The sequence below is a fragment of the Phoenix dactylifera genome, chromosome 3 (assembly GCF_051530095.1).
Source record: "Phoenix dactylifera cultivar Ajwa chromosome 3, Ajwa_hap1_PhDact_Kaust_v1.1, whole genome shotgun sequence".
NCBI lineage: Eukaryota > Viridiplantae > Streptophyta > Magnoliopsida > Arecales > Arecaceae > Phoenix > Phoenix dactylifera.
In genome coordinates this window covers 48,290,637-48,312,947 of record NC_143192.1, presented here as the reverse complement: position 1 = coordinate 48,312,947, position 22,311 = coordinate 48,290,637, and the positions used below count along the sequence as shown (strand labels likewise).

Sequence of the window (22,311 nt, the reverse complement as noted above, 5' to 3'; positions counted from 1 at the left end):
AATGCTCCAAGCATATAAAACTGGATCAAACAATTCACTTTCTCATGAAAGAAGCAAACTAATAACCATAGATGAACTTAAACAGGAGTAAAATAAGAATGATGCACCTATAAATCAACGACATCACCTTTAAATAATAGCATGGATCACATTGGATTCGCATAAAAAATTGATGCACTCGATGGGCTGTCTCAAACACACAACACTGGCATGTTGATCCTCATCAGTCTCCCAACGAATGCAGCTAACACTAACAATATATATATATATATATATATAGCGATATTTAGCAAATTGGATCACCCATTTACAGGGAGGTGAAAGTGTGTGATTTCTTCTTGCTGCGCCTCATGGTTTTGCAAACGCTGTGGCAATTAGCAAGTCACAAGTTTCCCTACAATATGCAGATCCTCCAATTAGGACCCTCTGGGTCTTAGATCTATTTTCACAATTAAATCTAATGACATGCCTTCCCTCAGGTATGTCAGTTGCCAGTTTTGCCTCAATAGTGCAACCAACTTAGAGAAGCTGTCCGGAATTTCAAAGCAATAATAGACAGAAAAAAAAACAAAAGGACAAGCAGCAAGATAGGCACTTCTGCAGCCAGTGCAACTCTGGTTATAAGAGCTATTCAATGCCGCACCATCATGTTCCTCATCTCTAAGACAAAAGACAGCTTCACTGATGTCGTAAATAAACTATTTGACAACCATTCTGCAAGACAAAACTTTGAAGAATCAGTAGGACTCTGATCCAATGTGTGATCCATGCACATGATCGTTTAAAGGCAGTGCAGCTCCATTTTAACGTACAATATTCCAGATATTCTATGTGCAGAGCAATGACCCACAAGTGCATTTGTGCCCCTACTTCAAATCATATAGAGGCAGAAAGAATCTTTAGTAACATGTGGAGACATGAGCTGTTCCTTTGAGACAGATTTCAGACATACCAACAAGCATCTTGGTCTCGAACAATTCCTCAGATGCTCATCTTTTACCATGCTCAATTGCCCTGAGAGTATTCGCTAATTAATGCCTTGTACTCCTCGTTTTCATGGCATCCTCTCATTCGAAGGGCGTCCATCAACATATTAACACCAGCAATGTCATTCTGCCTCTTACAGAGTGCTAGGAGGATTTCTATGTTTGTGGGTTTTGGTCTCCAGTTATTTACTCCTCCATACGATGCAGCTTCTTTGATACACAATAATGCCTCGGAAGTTTGTTCCACCTTAATGTAGCCTTCTGCAAGGATCTCCCACGTGACCGGTCTTGGCTTTCCGCCTTTTTCTGAAAATCTGTCAAGAACATTCTTAGCCTTAGCAACCAGCCCTTCTCTGGCATACGAACCCAAAAGAATATTGCAGATCCTGGGATCATAGCTTGATGTCATGGAAAGCCATTCTCCAAAGATCATTTCAGCTCCATCAGTATCCCCTAGCCTAATCAAAGAAGAAAGCATTGAATGGTAACCCATATTCAGGATGCTAGGGAAACTTGACTTGTACCAGTTCCAAATCCGATAGACTTCCTCTTTCTTTCCTATTCTGCTATAAAGTCCAATAAGGTAATGAAAAGCCATTCGATCCCTGCCCGTCATTCTAATTTCGGTATCCTTTAGGCAACTTTGTGCCTTCTCAATATTGCCTAGTCTAATATACATGGTAGCAAGTGTAGTATAAGTGGTCCAATTAGCAATGATGCCATTGTCCGAATTCATCATCCCTACCACTCTTTCCATCTCCTCTGCATCTCCCATAGCTGCACAGTTTGTTATCCAGATATTGTAAGAGCATATGTCAAATGAAACATTGTTCTCCTTCATCTCATTAATGATCTTATTAACTTTCTCATGTTCTCCAACATTCATATAAAGAGTCATCATCACATTGAAAAATAGAGCTTCAGTTGCATATCCGTTGTTTCTCATTTCCTCAATAATATCCTCTGCCTTCTCTTTCATCTTTGCTTGCCCGTAAACATTTAGAAGAGCACCATATGCACGCTTGTCTTTTAAGGTATCAGGAAGCTTTGAGAAGTGTTCTTCAGCATGCAAAATGCCATGTACTTTGGCAATCAGATCCAACTGGATTGCCATGTCACTAGACGTAAATGTAAATCGGTCTCTTTGGGCAGTCATCCAATCATAAACCTGGGAGAATGCAAATGAGAATAAAAATAAGTGCCCATAGAAGAAGTATCAAACTGCCAGACCGAAGATTCAATAGAAAGTAGGTCAAATGAATAAACTACAAACATGGAATAGTCTCTGAAAAACTTCATCATAAATGTAACTCTCTCATTATTTATTAGAACATTTGACCCATACTGGTTCCTTCTCAACTGAAGAACAAAAAAAAAGGCATTGCTTATACTGCCCTTGACAAGGATTTCTACAGAATAACTTGTACAGCCAATAGATGCTCATTGAATCCAAATGGAAGGAAAAACGAACATACACCTACACATATCATTACAGAGAACCAAGATTTTTTCTTTGAATATAACCGCAAATGAATTCAACAGAACAAGGATGAGTATGAGAGGATTGCAGATCTTAACAAGAAAATGCAACATTACACAAATGGATGTTGTCCAAACTGCAATGAGCTACATCATTTGCAGTACTACTGCTATCCCTTTGACCTCATCTGAGTCCTGAAATTTCTCTAACAAAAACTGTTATGCACAAATCGAGCAGACCTAGGTTTCCTAGGAGTTAATTTGGCCAAGGATGTACTAAGAGCAAGGACCTCCCAATTACCATTTCTCATTTCTTCCATAACCAGAGGGCTTGAATTCCAGACGGCTGCCATTGAAGTTCAGGTTGACTTTCACTGGCAGAGGAAGCCAGATGAGATTAATTTAACCTGTTTAGATGTAGATACCTCATGAAATCCCAAGATGCTTCACAAACTTGATTTCCTTGCAGCGAGAAGAAATTCAGAACACTTAATCTAGCTAAAGATCATTTGAACAAAGGCCACAAAGAATTGTTTCTTGACATATGTTTTTCACTTTCAAGTCACCAAAAAACTGCTATGGTGTTAATATAGGTCCTACTCAAGATCTTTCCGATCGGTCCAATGATCATGCTCCACATGCTTTCGGATTATACTATTCTTATTCAAAGTACCCGGACCCAATAGATAAACAGGAAGTGCCTTAAACATGATAAGGACATAGTAATAAACGCATCATTGTCTCCTCACGTTCATTCAAATACACCTAAAAAGAAAACTTTATTCTCCTTGTGTTAACGATGGACTTCAAGACTAGGTTATAACATGCCAAACCTAGATTAAGTCAAAGTCTTACTTATCACCATGAAGTGTAAGGTAATTCGAAGGACTAAAATTAAATGGACTACGGGTTAACTTGAACAAGAGGGGAAAAAGGGAATGAAATGAGACAAATTTCATTCTTCAAATGAACATGCATGATCATTTTCCCTTAATGCTTCCCTATCAAAAGCAGGACATATAGCTGATTTCAAAACCAGCTGCAAGTCATGCAACAGTTTGGGGGCCCACTGGAGGGGTTTCTGCAAGTTACCTTCCAAAAGCAAACATTTTTCTCACAGCATACTTTGATTTAAACAATATGATGCTCTTAGGTTTGGTATTTTACCAATAATTGAGATTCTATTATCTATATATACCACTTACAACCCTAAACACCACTAACTTATTTCCATACAGATGCCCACTAACTTATTGCCATACAGATGATACTTCTCTGAAGACTACAGCACTAGGTGTCAGGCTTAAGCCAACCAAGGATTACTGCTAGGTACAAAGAAGGCAGACGAGGGAGGAGGTGGTGGGCTTTATATCTGGCTACGGACTTATAAAGGCCATTCACCTGCCCCCATGCACCTCATCTATATGCAGGTGAGGCTGGGACCCTATGCAGGGCCACAGGGGACTGCGTAGCATATGTGGTATCATAAACCACTATATAAAACAGTACATATAACATAAGATATTGAATATTGTAAAGCCAACTAAATATCATCTTGGATACGAAAATCGACATTAGAAACTTATATGAGGCACGAAACTTCCTAGACTCCACAAAATAGGCTTCAGCGACGAGACCACATTTTTGGATTCATGCATATATGCATGCATAAACATAATCCTAAATTTGCATTGATATTCAACAGATGCTTTTCAATATGATTGTTAATTGCAACATTATCAAATGATAAAATACTACTCTGTAAAACTGGTAGCATCACTCATGCAAAATATGTTAACACAAAAGAATATGCAATAATTCCATATGGAAAGTCAAAATTATTCGTGCCTCATAACTATGAAATTTAGCATTTCTTCTTGTGTACTTCTTTCATTTCTTGTATATGTCGAATTACCTACTTTCTTAGAGTCTATATTGAAAGGGCGGTAACGGATTATCTGATTGAATCCCCTTCCCTAGTCCCTAAATTGCAAGAAGTAGGAAGTCAATCAACACCACCGGTGCATAAAAGGAACAATTTTGTTCAACTACAGACTGCAAGGAACAAGAAAAGAAACAAAGGATAACTCAAAAGAACAAATAATAGGGGTTAAAAGAGGCAACTATTCAGCTACCTCCAAGGCGAGCTTGAACCGGCGGAACTTCCTGAGCTCCTTCACCACGCGACAGAGCTCCCACTTGTTGAGCCGCCTCTCCTCCTCCTCCCACCGCTCGAGGACAGCAGCGGGGCCGAGGCTGGGGTTCTCCATGGTGGCGATCCTGCGGTAGAGCGAGCTCCACTTGAGGGCCGGCCGCCGCTCGTAGTCCACGGTGCCGTAGCTGTTGACCTGCGAGATTGAGCATCGGATCGGGCCTCCGGGCTTCTGCTCCGCCCGAAGAGAGGGCGTGGAGGGCCACCCTCGACAAACTTGGGAGTAGGAGGCGGAGGAGGAGAGAGGGAAGCCTTGAAGGGGAGTAAATGGAAGGCAAATGGCGGAGCAGAGGAGCATTTCCAGGGTTTTGGGGCGGAGAGAGAGAGAGAGAGAGAAAGAAAAAGAGACGATCCGATTGTTAGGGTTTTGGAGGGTGCGGGCTTCGAACCTTCTGACTCCGAGATTTGGCGGATGTGGTTATGTGCGGACGAGAAGGTTTCAAGACGCAGCCTTAAAAATCCCACACATCCAAGATGAGCAGTCCCAGTAGGCCGCAAGTTCCAGCCCCTTGATCTAATCACTTCCGTTTATAAATAATCCTTCGTTTTTTCGCGTCAAATCTTCTAATCTCTGAACTGTTTTCCTTGCTAGCCCTGGATTCATATCCATAACTATTGTCAATTAATATGAACAGGTACCAATTATCTAAAAAATTCATCAAGTGTCCATTTTGGACTGCTTCATCCTTGCATTCTTTTCTGCCTCATTGTTTTAAACTTTGCTGAATTTGAGGTTTTTCAGTCTCTATGTAGTTGATTTATTTTTTTTTAATTGAGCTAATACTACTTACAAAATCTATTGTGCATTATCAAAAGCATGATTTGTACTTGAAGGTGCCAGTTGGCTAAGCTTTTTAACTCTATGATAGTTTTATTAAATGACCTAGGATCGGATCCCCCCTTCATCAGCATTTGGGTGATCAGGGGTATCTGAGCCTTTCTATCAAAAAAAAAAAAAAAAAAAGAAAAAGTTTGGAGTCTATCCCATTAATCTTACAAAGTATAAGATCGGAATCAGCCTTGACCATGCACCAGAATTCCATTGGCAGTCCTATGAATGTAGGATGACAGTAAGACATCAATGAATGTAGGATTCCTAGCAAGCATCAAGAAGAAGATTTTTTTTTTTAAAAAAAAAAAATCTTCTTCACCCAAACTACATCATCCTGCAAACTACATTATTCATGTACGTTGCAGTAGCATTTAAATTAGTTTTTCACAACTGAGAAATCCTATAGAGACTGCAAAACTTAAATAACATTATAGCACAAAAATAACCGATCACAAGCATGCGTTCCATTTTGGCGCACCCCTGAAGCTTGATGGGCTCATGCATCTCCTACTTGCAGTAAGAAGAGAGATGTTGCTGCTGCCAGTAAGGATCAGAACGCCATCTCCTACAGTCTACATCCGAACATTAGAAATTGTATTCACATATTTTCGTCAGCCAAATTGCAGCTGTGAAGCAGTTACCTTTTGTATTACAGCGAGCAACTATAAGGAAATAACCATATTGACAAAGTTTGGCGAGTCATCTCTATCCAGTATCCACGTATACAGTCGAGAATAGTTGATGTAAATCAGAGAACTGCTTTTATTGGGATGAATCACTTCATTTGTTGGCCAAGATAAGCTGGGGAAAAAAAAACCAACATAAAAACTGCTATTCTAAACCTATAAAGAAAGAAATTTTTAAGATATTGAATTAAAAAAATTGAAGCTAATAGTATCCAAGTCTCATATAAGTAAGCTCTGGAAAATCTCAACAAAATATCAGGGGATTTTCAAACATACAAGAGATATCCAGAGACAACCACGTGACCATCTTTCATACAATGGCCTAGATTTCAAATATCACAGCCTAACACTTGGAGCACATCGCACAAGTTGCAATCCTTACCACCACCCCAACCAACCATTAAAAGTGAAGCTGCCTGCATTGACCCACCGTTGCCTCGAGTGGGCAATAGGGGCACTTGAATGGCCTTGTACTGCTCTTTGACAGTTTCGCTATCGACTGCTTTGACAGCACATGCCCACAAGGCATCAGCATTGGTGGGTTCTCATCACTCCCTTGCTCCCTCAGCACTGGGCACACAAAAATAGAATGAAACTGGAATTCCCTCCCAAGATCAACAGGCACTGGCAGCTGCTTCATTGCCTGCCACTCCTGCTGCTTCGCGGCCATCACACTTGCTAACTTCAGAAGAGTTGGCAACCCTTGGATCCCTGCTGCTATAGCCACGCTGAGTGGGCTCTCATAGGACTGACCCAAGAGGCTGCAAAACTGCTGGGTGAGCTCCTCAGCCAACCTCTCCCAGTGAGTTGGAGACATAAACTCTGCATAAGGAGACTGGTCAAGCCGACCTGCCCACAAGAGACAGGCCATTAGCTTTTGAATCTCAACCTTGTGCACCGAAGCAAATGGAGCCAGGTAGGTCCTTGCATATTGCAGAGCCTCATTTTGACTTCCCTTCTGTAGTATTTCCACAAACTGCAGTTGGTGAAGCTTCAGCTCCAGGCTTGACCCATTCTGCAATAGCCTTTCACTCTGTTTGGAAGCCCAGTTCAGTGCGGGCTCCAGGTCCCTAGACCTCATAGCTTCAAGTATCCCATACATCTCCAGGAATGGAGATTTTAGAGCAGTAGCATCTGGCTCGTTAGCTTCGCTTATAAAGCAGTCACCAAGATCAAACAGGCCTTGGCGATAGAAGTGGCTTGCAATGATCTGGTTTACTATATGGATGTCAAAGTCAACGTTTCGATATGCCTTGGATATATCCGGATTGAAGCACTTCTCAAGGATCTTTGCATACTTGACAAGCCCAACGTTCAGTTCCCTCTGGGACCCTTCAAGTTGATTCATTGGAGCCATTTCATTCAGCTTAGTTTTGAGCTCCAAGAGAATGGATTTCTGGTCAGAGCAGCCTGAACCATTATCGGTTGACTGCATCTTGGCCATTGCCTGCTCTATCTCTCGCCCAACCTCGTCAATGACTTCTTGGGTTTTAGAGCATGAAAGCTTTTGCTTCTTAGCAACTCGGTCAAATGCATCTTTTATTGTATTTAGCTCCATTTGCTACTTGTAGGTTGGCAGCACAGAGTTCAACCCTGCATCGCAAGCAATGATGTCAGTTATCATGATAGCAACAGGAATATAATTTCACATCTATGAAGATCAAAAAAGTTTAGTATATTCTGCGATTCATTTTGCCAGGTTTAAAGCATGTATTAGCATAGAGTTCGAATTATGCCTGTAGAGTGGCTTTTGCTAATCCAGTCCAGGCGGTACAATCATGAGGAAAGGTTACAACAAGGTTCGATAAATAGTTAATCATCCCAGCACAAAGCACTAGGGTAGGTGCCATATCTATGCTGCCATGAAAATCTAACGTGGCTTCCACCAACTTTCTTCCAGCAATGTCAAACATGAGACCATGTGATGTAGGACAAAAATATTTTATTGTATTTTTGGATATTTTTCTTAAATATATTTAAGAGTTGGTTTTGGAGTCCTCTATGAAGTAAGATTGGTGAGTAAGAGTCCTACTCCTAGCTATATATTGGGTGGATAAGTTAGGAAGTTGATAGGATTTAGTATATGATTGTTATTTCGAAAGCTCAGATGTGGTAGAATTTTAGATTGCTTAGGAGTCTTTTATGGGAAAAAGTCCTAGGGGAATAGATAAGTCAAAGAGTCCTTCCTTGGATAGCAAGCAATTTTTTTTACTGTTTCAGAGTCTCTAAATATGGGCCTCTGTAAAGTGACAAATTTATGAAGATTATTAAGTTATTTTTGTGTGTAAGTTTTCTGTGGCCAGATTCGAACTTCTTTTCCTACTTCCTCTCTCTTCTTCTTCTCCATCTATTATTCTCCTAAGCTCTTATCTTTTCCTACTTCGTCTCTCTTCTCCTCCATCTATTATTCTCTTAAGCTCTTATCTTTTCCTACTTCCTCTCTCTTCTTCTTCTCCATCTATTATTATCTTAATCTGTTATCACTTTTCTTTATTCCCTACTACTTATTCCTCTCTCCTCTCCCTCATTCTCCTTCTTTACTTCATGTGCTATTTATCTTTACTTCTTCTATTCTATGAATATATCAGATTGCTGTCTATAGAGATCTGCGTACATTATTTGATCAAGTCAGGTTGTGGGATTCTATTGGTTTATTCAATGAAGCTTAAGAAGCCCTAGGTTTTGATTCAGCTAATCCTTTCATGAGTAAGGTACCCTAAAGAAGATTCTTTTTGAACATCCAGTGCCCCTGATTTCAAATTCTTTAGTTTGTTGTCCTGTTTTCAGATTCTGCACGGCAACAGAAGTGTTTGGAGTCCTAATTCAACCCTATTATAGGGCCCTCGCACCGCATCACATTGCAATTTTTGAACAACATAATAAGAGGTGGAACCTATAATCATAGTTTGCCGTACCGATCAATATTGGTGCATACCGTACCGGCACCAAACTAGTATAAAAGGCGTACCGAGTGTCCGTATGCAGAAACGACCCACGTATTGGACATACAGACACAGTAGCAAGATGATACTGGTACAGGATCTGAGACTGAAATGGCAAACTTTGCTACAGTATATTCCTCTGAAGGACAACAAATAATGATTATGCCACCCACAAGTTTAAAATAGGAAACAATGCAAGAAAGTGTTCCACGTGAGGGAGGACTGACCAACCTAAGCTACTCAAGCTAAACGCTCAATGCAAGTCCATCAAAAGCCAACTTAACAGTGAAATTGGACAGGTTTTTGCAGGACATGGAGAACCCAAAATGCGAAAGTCCCTCTTGATCTATTTTTCTTTCCCATCCACCTAACTATGCCCAGATCCAGTTCCATAATTGAAGTCCCCCTCACTATTTTCTTTAGATGTTGGAAAGCCCACCTCTTCAGCTCACCATGAGCAACAATATCACTTGATTAAACTAATCCACTACTAATTTTCCTCTCCATTTGATATGGATTTCAACTGAAAATATCAAAAGTACCCACTACTTAAAACACCCAATTCCTCACCTTCCTATATATCTCATCCACAGACCCGACATCTCTAGGCTTGTTCTCTCATGATCTTCTTCCTCGTTTCATATCTCCCACCTTTTCCTTTTTGTAATTCTTTGGCTTAGTAGCTCCATTTTCTCAATTACAATTGGATTAATTTTCTTCTACTCTGATTACAATTCGTGAAATCCAATTCAGCAGCGAAGGCACTTCCAATCAGAGGAACTTTCAGAGACTTGTTCCATTGAGGTCATGCCACACCTCTTAATCAGTTTTCCCCCGTCTGACCACTCCCATTGCCACTTGGTTTACAGCTTTCAGCTCTCACTAAACCACTCATAGCAAGACCTACAAGAAGGTCCACCCTCCACTGAATTTTAAATCATGTTACGCAAATTGCTCGCTCAATAATGTTATTTGCCACAATAGGGCTTTCTTGATTTTTGAGCTGAGATGCTGTATTGTTATGCCATAAAGATAACACAAGTGCATTATATGACACTAGCATAGAATAGAAAACTTTATATGGCACTAACATCAAACACGTCCAACATGCTTGACAACCAACATTGATGATTGCACTCTCAAGATCAGAAGTGTTTAAGTTTATGATAGATTATAAATGCAGTGCCGCTTTTGGAATTCAAAAAGGAGTATAACAAACAAAAAATTTAGCTGCAACAAAATCTGCATTAGATGATAATCAGCACTCTCATGTTTTGCCTTGTTTAGTCTTAATAAATATAAAACACAGAACCAACATTTCTGTCTTCACCTCCATAACCATTGTTGTGAAATTCCCATATATCAAGTAATGGAACCCAACATCAAAACTAAAAAGAGCCACTTGTTAAAAGAAAAAGGATAAAAATTTGATGACAGCATCATGCAATCTTCCTAACACTAAAAAAAAAAGGAAAACCAAAAACACATGAACAATCCCTATATGGAATAACAAAAAGCACATAAAAATATTGATATACATATGATCAAAGTTTCTCAGTCCAGTACATCAAGAATCACAAACTAATGTGATTCAATAGTTATTTACATATGCTTCAGCATGACAATATGAACTAACATGATGCATAGTTATGTACCATATCTTTTAACCAAGTAGATATCACTTCCATCAAAATAAGATTTAAAGAATCAAATACAAAATGTCTTGAGATAAAGGACCAAGAATTTATCTTTTTTAAAAAAATCTTATTACTTGATCTGATTTAACTGCTGTATGTGTTGCTCCAAGTTTCCTAGTAGTTAGCCAAAGAAAAAACATACACTAGAATATGAAAACCTATATCACCACACTGAAGCAATGATTAATACTCACATTAATTTCATATTCAAATGGTACCTTCTCAAAACTTTGCCATAGTATGAGAATTGCATCTGAATTCGATGCTTGTAGCTCTTGATTCTCTCATTCGACAACATTTGACCCAAACAAACTAATTCAACATCCTTATAATAAAACCCTAGATAACAATTAGACATTTAGCAATTAAAGGTCATTAAGTTTAGAACCATGGTTTTCAACCTCAGTATCGAACCCTGGTACCAGTACAAATCGGTTCAATACGATACCACCGCAGACCAACACATGGTGCATTTATGGAGTTAGCACAGCAGTTGTACCATGTGTCATTACAATGCAACATTGAGTCTCCATGCTGTACAAGTATGGAACCAATCAGTGTGGCACATCCCATGTCAACTGGTATGGGTTGGTACATAAAACCTTGTTTAGAACCACATCAGAACCATATGAATATAAAGAATTGCGCGATTTCAGCATGTTCATGTTATATGCTCTAATCTCCAACAGAAGGTACAAATGCATACAAACTGTTCTATAACAATTTGACAATGTTTCAATTAAATTTCATGTCGTGATAAAATAAAGTATACTCCTATGGCTAATGGCACATGCAAAGAACCGATCAAGAAAATTAAACATAACATAAGAAAAAGACAATTAACAACAGATAATATCAGACAGAACATAGTGGCAGGCACATTATATGAGAATTGATAACATAATAATGAAAGCTATGTGAAATTATGAAATAGAGATTCAGGAGCTCTCCTTTCTCTTCCTGTAAGCAGTTGAACAGAGCTCAAAATAGCACAAATCATGACCAAAAGCAGCAAATAGATTTTTTTTTGTAAAAAAGAAAAACTATGATAAAGATGGAAGAAAAAAATAACTGAATTTACCTATCTTGAAAAAAATATCATTGAGGTGTCTAAATGAGACAAAATCAATAGTTTTCCTACATACCTCCTCCAAAATAAGAACCTATATAATATTTAATCCAATAATAATATTCCTCTTCAATTTGCACGAACCAAGTAGATAAAATAAAAGAATGCCTCATACCATAAAATTCTAAAAATCAAGGAAATTAATCAAATTGAAAACTTTAAGCTAGATTTTGTAGTAGACCTAGGAATTCATGGTTCAAGCCAAAGATTAGAATCAACAACCGACACTCTAGCCTAGCCTGGACAGGACTAGCCTTGGAACTAACTTCTTCAGTACAAGATTGGCCTGAAAATTAAATTTCTAGGCCGGGAACAATCTGAACCAGTTGATTTTAGGGCACAGGTCAATCAATCAACATTGCATAGCTATAATGGCGAAGTAAATAGGAAGGCCAGTGGCAAAAACACGGTGGAGAGGGAGGGAGAGAGGGAGAGGGGTCAAAAGGGGCAGGGGCCTAACTGTGGGATCGGCATGCAGCAGTGGTGTGTGCTGATGATGAGGACATAGTAAGAAAGAGGAGCAAAGAGGAGTAGGGTGGTGGAAGGGGCGAGGAAGGAGCGGGCAAGAAAAGGGATAAATATTTCCATGACTTGGCTTGGCCTGTCCTTTTTGTTGAGTCAAGCAGGTTGGGCAGGATATGCATGGGTCTATCTTATACAATATCAAAAAAAAAAAAAAAATCTAGTGTAGATTTCATCACATAAACTCTAGATCTTGAGAATAAATGCAGAGAAAATACAAGAAAATGAACATACACAAATCCAATTATTGGATCCACATAAAGACAGGTATTAAAAATTTATGTCCTAGAACACAAAAAATGAAGGGCTAGAAGAACAAAGATATTGCACATAAGTGTAGAGTTGATCCAACCACCATATTACTTGGTTGATATGTATACTACAATATAATGAACAATGTCTGTGGATGTAAATTTTGTAACAAAACCATTCTTTTATGTTCTCTTCTACTATAAAAGGATGTGTTTAGCATGTTAACCCTATAAATTCATATATAATCATCTTTTCAAAAAACACACACTTATGTCCATAAACACATACATCATAACTAGTCTAATAAAAAAAATGTAATAACCTTCCAAACATCTCAAAGTGGGCATTTAAAGCCAGATAATTACACATCATACTTAACGAGAGACCATTAATATAACCATGAATCATAAATTATCTCTTGTAAAGAAGTGAGTGGGGATTTATACTGCTTTAAGAAAAGGGAATTAGTAGATAATCTTTTATCTTCATAACAGCATACTGTAACTCATTCCTAAACATTTCTAATACAACATCTCAAGTGCTAATGTAGAAACCCGATATCAAGATCCACTAATAGCTCACAAATAGCGTTCTCGTGATCAAAAAACTATTATTTAGTAAATGCCAAAGATCTACAACAGCACGGTCGGTGGCATCGCAAAGAAAGGCTACACATTTATAATAGAATAAGACTGGCTGACATTTTATAGCAATCCAAAACAAAATTAGTTAGTATGTACAGTAAAATATGATGCAATGGAAGATCCAACGAAAGACTCAACATGATCGAGAGTGCCCGCAACCAGGGTTCAATAAAAATTTTCAAGAAATCAAGAAACCAAAAAATCCCGCCAAAATAATATTCCCATCAGAATCAAGATTACTGTTCCAAGAACGGGGAAGCGAGAGAGGGGGGGGAGGGCATACCTCAGGGTCGGCAACGCGAGGGCGAGGTGGTCGACGACGGTGGGGAAGCGGAACGGCGGATGGGCGAGGAAATAAAGGATGGCGGTCGAGGCGGAGCACGGCGATCGAGCCTCGGATGGAGGTCGGAAAGCCGGGGAGGCCGTGGATTAACGTTGGCGAGGGCGAGGATGGAAGCTAGGGCACGGTGTCTCGGGCAAGGGGAGGTTGAAAGGAGTAAGCGTAAGAAATCGGGATCTGACCCGTTACATGGATTTTTTTTTTTTTTCCCCTGTCTATTGTTATGGAATTATAAAATCCAGTGGAAATATACGTACGTGTATATGTACGTCCAAAAACACGTGTAGAAGTTTAAGTGTGAACAATTTTTTTTTAGTTATATTTAGTTATGAGATTCACCAAGATTGTATTATTGGTATATAACTTTATCTGGAATTTATCTTCAAAAATAATATGGCCACCCATGTTTTTTAATAGTTTGTGTTTTTCATTCTATATTTAAAATTTTTAATAGCAATCTCTTGCATAATAACTATTTCAATCAAGAAGAACAGAAAAATCTTGTAAAATCGAGATTAGATAGGGAGGAGAAAAAGTTCACAAATATTTTACAAAAAGACCGTACCTTCTTTATCCGTAGAGATAAAATAATATTTTTAATAATTATTTTTAATAATTTTGATTTTTTTCATAAATTATAATATTTTTTTAAAATATAAAAATTAACTATTTCACCAATTTTCTCTTTTTATATTTAATTTTAAAAAATTAAAAATAAAAATCTGCAATGATATCAAAATATCAAGTACCCCTGTAGCTTTTTTTTTCTAATTTTTTTTTGTATAGGATCAATAGCAAACCATTTCTTAAGAAGAAAAAGGAGTGTAAGTTTGGACTCTCACGAGACACTCAACTAAAGTAATCTTAACACAAATTTTATAATTAACAACTAATACCTAGTTAACCATCCATTCAACAATCCAGAAATGATTTTTCTTCTAGCATATTTCGGGTGAGAGGGGTCAGAGCCTGCTAATTTTATAAAAAAAATTTGCGAGTTAGAAAATTAGGCATTCAAGATTTGACAAGAGATTTTAAATAATTTTTCTTAATCCTGAAGTTGGCAGATGGTCTAGATAAAACTCACAAAAGAGTAAGTCTTTATTAATCTAAATTTAAATAAAAAATTAAAATATTTTTTTTTCTTGCCGTTGTGTTAGCGAGTTTTGGGTTCCATGGTTGGCACCTCACTCTTGAGGGATAATATATATTTTTTTTCTTTCTCGGAAGCTTGCAAAATAAAAGAAATATGCTTTAACTCAAAAAAGTCAGCAGGTGAGGTGATTGGTGCAAGGCAACCCCATGTGACTTCTTTGCTTGCTAGTTAACGTAGCATTGCTCAAAGCAAAATGCGTATCTCGAGTTTTGACCTAATCTCGGCATGCATGACGCCGGGACTAGCTGAAACTTTTTTTTTTCTTTTCATATAACGCCCTGAAAAACATCCATATCGCAACTCAGTAAAATGCATCATAAGTTTGATTTTTCTTTTTGTTTTTGGTAATGCCAACAGCTCGCACTAATCTTGCGTGAGTATTACTTACTGAGTCAAGAGACAAAATACTCCACAACGGTGAAGGGATAGATACACAACAGGTTCAAAGAATCTGTCCAGAATAATGAGCAACAAAGGTGGCGACCCAGTCAGCAGCTCTCTTCGTCTTCTGGAACATATGGCCAACCTGAAAGACATCATACTCCTGCACATGAGTTTGAACTTTGAACTAATCTCGGCATGCGGCTGCCTGACACCGATGATTGTATAATGCTCATAGCTCTTTGGCCTCCAGGATGCAGGAAGCACCACTGGCTCTAGCATCGGCGCCGACCCTCTTCCCTATAGTGTAACCTCTAGCTCAACTTCTAGCGATTCAAAGTACTCACATCCTACTCTTTTATAATAGGGGGTGTTGCTACTAGAATCCAAGGTGAAGATTGAGGTCGGTAGAAATCCAAGATAAAGGTAAAGTCTGCTATGCATTGATGAGGAATGCCTTATGCTAATGTACGAAGAGATCGATATGTGGCTGATTGATCTCTCAAGATGTTGAACCGATCTGAAGTCAAAGTTCTTTTGCTGAAGATTTTTCGGCTAAAGGCCCTTCGACATTCAAGTCCATTGAATTCTAGAAAAACAATAGAAGAGAGAGAGTTTTTAGAAAGTGGAGTCCGGAGAATGACTTATCTGTGGATCCTCCGACTCTTCCTATGTAAAAGATGGGGTTAGTGTCCGTTACCGAGATTGATAAATCGTAACGATAACAACTTCCCACATCACGCATGTGGTACCAACTATTTTAATTGTGCAATTATGGTCAAGTTGGAGTAACCATTATGGAGATCGTGGCCACGTTCTTGATGAACATGAACTGGTCTTTAATGGGATACGTAGTGTTTCCCCATTACTTGATTGGGCCGGAACAGCGTTTCAGGTTGGAATGGCGCTGGCCAGCACCGAGGTAAAGTACCTCAGACTAAACCAAAGTCAGAAAACTTGGGTCTACCTAAGGTTAGGCTAGGAAATATTTACTATATCATGAGGTATTGAACAATTTCCAAAGCACTGATCCTCATTAATTTATCTTTTCTTTGTTGAAGATAAATATGATCCACATAATTCATAGTACATGAACATATGGCATGGAGTTAAGAGTGCCAATTATAACCTCATCTATTAATCCAACCTACGAACAACACACCTTAAATAAGTTTGGGTTCGTAAATGGATCTATACCTATTTATTAAATAGGTTGGGTTCAGATTTAAACCTTTGACTCATTTAACTTGCTTAATCTTTTCAAAACCTGCTTAACTTGTTTCTAACCTGTTTAATCCGATCCGCTTGACCTATTTAATCTGTTTAAATCTATTTAGCCCGTTAAGAGTATGTCTAACTCGTTTAACCTATTTAATCTGACTTGACCTATTTAATAAATAAGTTATGTTAGCCGGATCGAATTATCTATTTAATAAATAGGTTGTATTTAGTTTTAATTTTTGACGTGTTTAATAAATAAGTTGAGTTTAGGTTAATAAATTTTTAATCCGACGTGCATCTGACCTGACCGATTGCCACCCTTAAGTGGAGAGCTTGAATTGCAGGCTAAAAGGCTCTTGGATATTAGTGATAACATAACTAAAAGCCTGTATCACATGTCAAGCGTAAGTTTTGAAAGCAAATAAGACCTCTAAACAAAAAAAAATAAAAATAAAAATTAAAACAACAAATACTGCCGGACGTTCCCACAAAGATGCCTTGATCAAACATAAGTAAAATTCCCATGACCACCGTCTCTAGTTGGGCTCAGAATTTAAATCAGTATTTTATATCTTCTCTCAATCTCATCTCCTGATCTTTTTAATTCTTAACTTCTAGCATTGTTGTACATGTATCCATTCCCATTACGTAAAAATCTGTGTGCAGTGCTTCCATAAGTCTCCACCCTTTGCTTGCCTCTATTGTGACTTTTGTGCTGGATATACAATGTATCAAGCTACCACTGCAATAAAAAACCTTTCCTCTTTTTTACCCCTCACAAATAAAACAACCTGGTGCAGTGTCACAATCTAGAATGACGCGCAAAACAACTAGCCAGAAATTATTATTTGCATTTCTTGATCCAATATAAATATCCAAAATCTACCCAATGAATAAATGATTTAGGACTAAACACATATCCACATGGGGCATCAAATGCAGGGCTTTCATTCAAGGCGCCCTAATTGCCCGAGTTATGTTACTTTCTTTTTCTTCCCTCTAAAATATCTTCTTTACCATCTCGTAGTTTTTGTGTTTTAGGAGTGCAAAAGAACACATGAGACCTTGTGATTGACATTTTCCTTGATCCTCGTTCTCTCTCCCCTCTTTCTATTAATCGCAAGCCTTCCTCCCTCCCCTCTTCGAGACCAAACCCGTATTTCGCCTGATGGTGGGGTTTGATGCCGCACGGAAGCTTTCATACTTTTAATTCTTTTATATTTGCTTTTATTTCTGCATATAATTCGGCTGCCATTGGATCTCGGTTAAATGCATGCATAAATAGGGTTATGATCACCTATCGGTGCAAAACTGAAGGGGTTGGATCGAGGATAGGTGTTAATATGGGTTAACTCTTTTTTTTGGTCTCTCCTTGAGAAAAAATAATAATAATTTTTTAAAAAATTAATAATATGTAATAATATAATAATACATGAGCAAAATTATATTTTATTAAAATCTAATAAAAGTATTTGATAATAATATAAAAATTTTATAAATTAGAAATTTTTTTCTAAATAACTATATAATTAACAAAAAAATAATATTTCAGATATGTTGTATTTTCTAAATGAGAAAAAGTATGCCACGGGGTTATATGCTACTACCTTGTATATTGCTGGTACATTTAAGGGGTGTTTGGTATTGGGTAATCACTCCAAGATCAAGAATGATATAGGTGGAGGTAATGAGATTACTGCATTTTGTTGCATATGACGATCCTATGTGACAGTGATCCCAAATCGCCCCCATTCCTCAAATTATTGCCCAACCAAGTGATGGATGCCCTTGAGGTCGGTTGGTAATCCGGTCACCTAGGATAGTAATCTTGGGGTAAAAATTGAGGACCAAAATGCCCGTAAGTCTAGTGAAAAAAATTGGTGTATCAATATATCATTATTAAACTATATCAATATTATACATATAATATTATATTATATTGATATTATATATTATATTTATGATATTATTATTCAATGATAATTTTCAATTATAGTAAAAATATTATTGTACTTTATATTTATATAATGAAAGTATCTAATATCTTACTTCTATTTGTCTTATTTTTCTAATCAAAATAACTATTAATACTAAAAATATAATCTAAGTATAAATAAAAATATTAACTCTACAATAATAATTAGTATATCTTATGGGATTAGTAATTTATAGGACCGATAAATATATTTTTATAGAATATATTAATAAGTAATATATAAATAAATATACTAATATCTTATTATAAGATATCTTATATGATTAATAGATATATTTTTATGGAATATACCGGGGATAATTTTGGTATTATATGATGAGTGATCTTGGATTCTCATGAAATACAAAATAAGTTACTTGTGGATATCTGAAAATCTTTAATCACTAGAACATAGCATACCAAACACGTTGATCTTAAATTATTAAAAATTAGATTACCTCAGATAAGGATTACTACTGATCTAAGATCACTTCGGTGATTCTATTTGGGTCACCAAATGCTACCTTAAGTAGACAAACCCTCGCTATCATACAGAGGACAGAGGAATGGAGTTTTATGTGGCTATACAGACGCTAATACGACTACATGACAATGTTACGGACTCTATTGCGGGCCACCAACAATCCACCTTGTTATGGAGTTGGTAACAATCCACGTCTGCGTTTATTATCGCTTTGTGGGTAGGCATACTCATGCGACTACGAAAACTAAGCTCGTAGGAGCTCTTGGATCTGACCGAACCTAGGTAAAGCCTGTGCAATTCTTGTTTGTATCCAGGCTTTAGAGTAGCCTGTTGATTAAAAAAGCAGCACCAATGATGAAATCCTGTGGAAAGTGGAAAAAATGTCCCAAAGCAACTATGATGCCCTTCGTTTCCGGCACCAAGCATTGGTTTGAATAAATTATTTAGGCTGTTGACAAGCTAACCCACAAGCTTTTAATGCGTTGATAGTTTTAAATTTGTAAAGCCCCAACGCCAGACGAAGATGTAGATAGGTTGGTAGATGGGGAGTGTTTTTTATGACTGCTAGGAAAGGCTAATCCAAAAATCATGGAGACATCAAGACAGATTGCATAATGTAGATCGGTTGGTAGCTCCTGGGGAGCTCCTTGTGAAGATCTCTGAGTAACTGCAAGAATTCGATCATCCATAAACCAAACATAAGACTTTTGACCTTTGATCTGTATTCTCAGAAAGAGAAACAATGGCCTGCATTATTTGCAAAAAAATATGTTGTAGTATTGAGTGCTCCAGGCAACTCTCCCTCTTCAATCCATAGAGTACTTCCAGAATAGCAGACCACATAAGAAGTCATCCAGTCCGTAGCTCTATTGGCGTGAACACATCTTAGCTTGAAAGGCCATCCGAAATGGAAAAGCTCAATTGTACAAATAGTTGTCCTTCCAATTTAATTTTTGTTCAATACTTCGAGAAAAAAAAATGATATATTTTCGAATAATTGGATCAGTACAACTAGCAAAGTCATACTTATATTCATAAATATCTAAAAGTAGCTTTGGCCCGAATCTGGTAGGAAAAAAAGAAAAGAAACCTAGCCTAATTATGAAATCCAAACAAACTTTTAAGCAGGAATTACGTTTGTTTGTTTTCCAAGGATACTTTAGGTGAAACATCAACTTTATGTTGCTGGAGAAGGGTTGAAATCTTATTGCTAAAACTAACAAACATCTTCCCCGTGGAAGTTAACACCATTGTTCATGTTCATAGCACCTGCACTCCACTAGTTGGAGACAAATGAGGCAGATTCACCATTCCCTTCTAGTTTTCACTCTTAACACTCTCATGATGAAAACGGGAACTCAGTCTGAGCTCTCAGTTATAATGGATCAACATAAACTCCACCATCCTGCCCTTTTGTTCATTGCTAAGCAAAAAGAAATAATCAAACAAAACTCCTCCATCTGGAGCATCAAATCAAAAACCCTCCTAACAATTTCGATCAACCAAACTGCGAGCAAATCAGGTTTAATACTTTTGGTTATAAACTAGTTTGCCGAAATTACCCTACTGCAGCTGCGTCCCTAATTCGCAAGACTAATTAATCAAAGGCAATCAAAGTCCATTATCACAGCACAAGCATCAAATGGTTGATCTGAATCTATGAGTTAGGAGCAGTTTATAAGCATTGTTCAAAAATTCATCCTAAGTAAGGGTAATAAAATCTCATTTCAAGTACCATAGCTCCTTCAGTCATTACCGAAGGGTCCGCCCAAATTAATAACCATCCAAAATTTATATTAAAAAGAAATAAAACGTATTTTCATATGTAAAACTTAACCGTGTCGCCGAGCCGATCACTTGGATCCGGATTCGAGATCGGGCTCCTCCTTCTCCTTCTTCTCCGAGAGCGGCGCCGCGTCGACCGCGGCCGCGGCGTCGTCGCCGGCCACGAGATCGTCCCTGACCCTGAACACGGCGTGGAGAAGGACGAGGGGGACGCCGATGGCGAGGGCGAGGAGGAGGTGCTTGATGGCGTCGGTGAGGGCGAGCTCGACGACGATGACGATGAGGAAGAGGGCGAGGACGAGCCGGCGGTCGAGGATCCGGCGGAGGAGGGCGGAGTTGGGGAAGGCGCGGAGGAGGACGCCGTAGAAGAGGGCGACCTTGGAGGCGGCCATGAGGAAGAGCATGGAGGCGCGGTGGGTGGGGGCGAGGGTGGCGAGGAGGAGGATCCAGAGGACGAGGGCGTAGTGGAGGCGGAAGTAGGCGACGTTGCGGACGGCGCGGACGGCGGCGGCCTCGGCGTCGGCCGGGCAGGCGAAGGCCTGGGGGCGGGCGAAGCGGGAGAGGGCCTTGCGTGTGGAGCGAGCCCGCTCCGCCACCGCCTCGGTGGCGCGGCCCAGGCCGGACCGCCTCAGCATGGCGCCGTAGTTCGCCATGCCTTCCCTCTCTCCCTCTCTACCTCCAGAAACGGAGGAAGGGAAAAAAAAAAGAGACGGGAGTCCCTTTTTTAAGCGACTTCCTGGGGAGAAGAAATGGGAACAGAATGGACTTTGGAAGGAACGGAGCATGGGCCCTCTCCGTCTTGGGGTCTTCTCGGGGACTCGCGGGACTCTAGGTTGGTTAATCGAGTGGACCCTACAAAAACAACCAATGGCAATGCGTTTCGTGGGGTTGGGAGGAGGGGGGTTTGTTTCGGGTGCGGCTTTAGTTTTCTTTTGGTGTTAGATGTTAATATAAATTGCGGCATTATAGCTGGCCGGTTCATCTGGGGATTAAGGCTTTTTTTTTCCCAATTAAAACGCGTCGGGTGGGCTGGAACTTGGAAGTAGGCACCAGGGAAAGACAAGTTTGGTGCTTTGTTTGTGCTCCGCGTGGAGAGGAACGAGCACGGAGGGTATCTTTTTTGGCCTTGCCTGCGATTTGATTGGAGGTTCCATGACTCTTCTCATGAATTGATTGGTCATAAGTTTGACGTTTTCAAAGTCATTTGGATTTTTAGGTCTCCTCTCTCTCTCTCTCTCTCTCTCTCTCTCTCTCTCTCTCTATATATATATATATATATATATATATATATATATATATATATATATATATATATATATATATATATATATATATATATATATATATATGATCTTTCTATGCAATTTTATAATTTTTTGATTTTTATGGATGTACCTATTTTTGTTTAATTTAATAAGAAATGAAAGAGAAACGGTGTTGCCAATTGGATTGCTCCACCGCATTCGTAAATTCTTGGAGAAGTACAGTTCTCACCAGGCCACGCACGTCTATAGGGAGACAAACGGTGTTGCCGATTGAGTTGCTTCCTATACGGCTCGCCATGCTAGAAATTTTGTTTAATCAGATT

At 38.6% G+C, this 22,311-nt stretch overlaps 3 protein-coding genes across 3 annotated transcripts; all 3 read right to left on the bottom strand.

Moving 5' to 3' along the window:
- Nucleotides 1-285: 285 nt before the first annotated feature.
- Nucleotides 286-5,936, bottom strand: LOC148714423 (pentatricopeptide repeat-containing protein At1g02150-like). The gene is made up of 2 exons (XM_088718748.2): nucleotides 4,601-5,936; nucleotides 286-2,154 (listed from the first exon to the last, which is right to left on the bottom strand). Exons 1-2 carry the CDS (start codon nucleotides 4,973-4,975, stop codon nucleotides 1,006-1,008), a joined length of 1,524 nt encoding a protein of 507 aa, XP_088574874.2. The 5' UTR covers nucleotides 4,976-5,936; the 3' UTR covers nucleotides 286-1,005.
- A 418-nt stretch (nucleotides 5,937-6,354) lies between these two features.
- Nucleotides 6,355-13,944, bottom strand: LOC103710793 (protein RMD5 homolog). The gene is made up of 2 exons (XM_008796688.6): nucleotides 13,665-13,944; nucleotides 6,355-7,788 (listed from the first exon to the last, which is right to left on the bottom strand). The coding sequence occupies exon 2, from the start codon at nucleotides 7,751-7,753 to the stop codon at nucleotides 6,596-6,598; it is 1,158 nt and encodes a 385-aa protein (XP_008794910.1). The 5' UTR covers nucleotides 7,754-7,788; nucleotides 13,665-13,944; the 3' UTR covers nucleotides 6,355-6,595.
- A 6,689-nt stretch (nucleotides 13,945-20,633) lies between these two features.
- Nucleotides 20,634-21,423, bottom strand: LOC103710794 (uncharacterized). The gene has a single exon (XM_008796689.5). The coding sequence runs from the start codon at nucleotides 21,374-21,376 to the stop codon at nucleotides 20,792-20,794; it is 585 nt and encodes a 194-aa protein (XP_008794911.2). The 5' UTR covers nucleotides 21,377-21,423; the 3' UTR covers nucleotides 20,634-20,791.
- Nucleotides 21,424-22,311: the final 888 nt, after the last annotated feature.

Excerpts from the sequence above, each read along its gene's own strand:
- LOC148714423 (XM_088718748.2), bottom strand. The coding sequence starts at position 4,975 with ATGCTCCTCTGCTCCGCCATTTGCCTTCCATTTACTCCCCTTCAAGGC. Across the intron at positions 2,155-4,600 it reads GGTTCAAGCTCGCCTTGGAG|GTTTATGATTGGATGACTGC; the intron begins GTAGCTGAATAG and ends GCATTCTCCCAG.
- LOC103710793 (XM_008796688.6), bottom strand. The coding sequence starts at position 7,753 with ATGGAGCTAAATACAATAAAAGATGCATTTGACCGAGTTGCTAAGAAG.
- LOC103710794 (XM_008796689.5), bottom strand. The coding sequence starts at position 21,376 with ATGGCGAACTACGGCGCCATGCTGAGGCGGTCCGGCCTGGGCCGCGCC.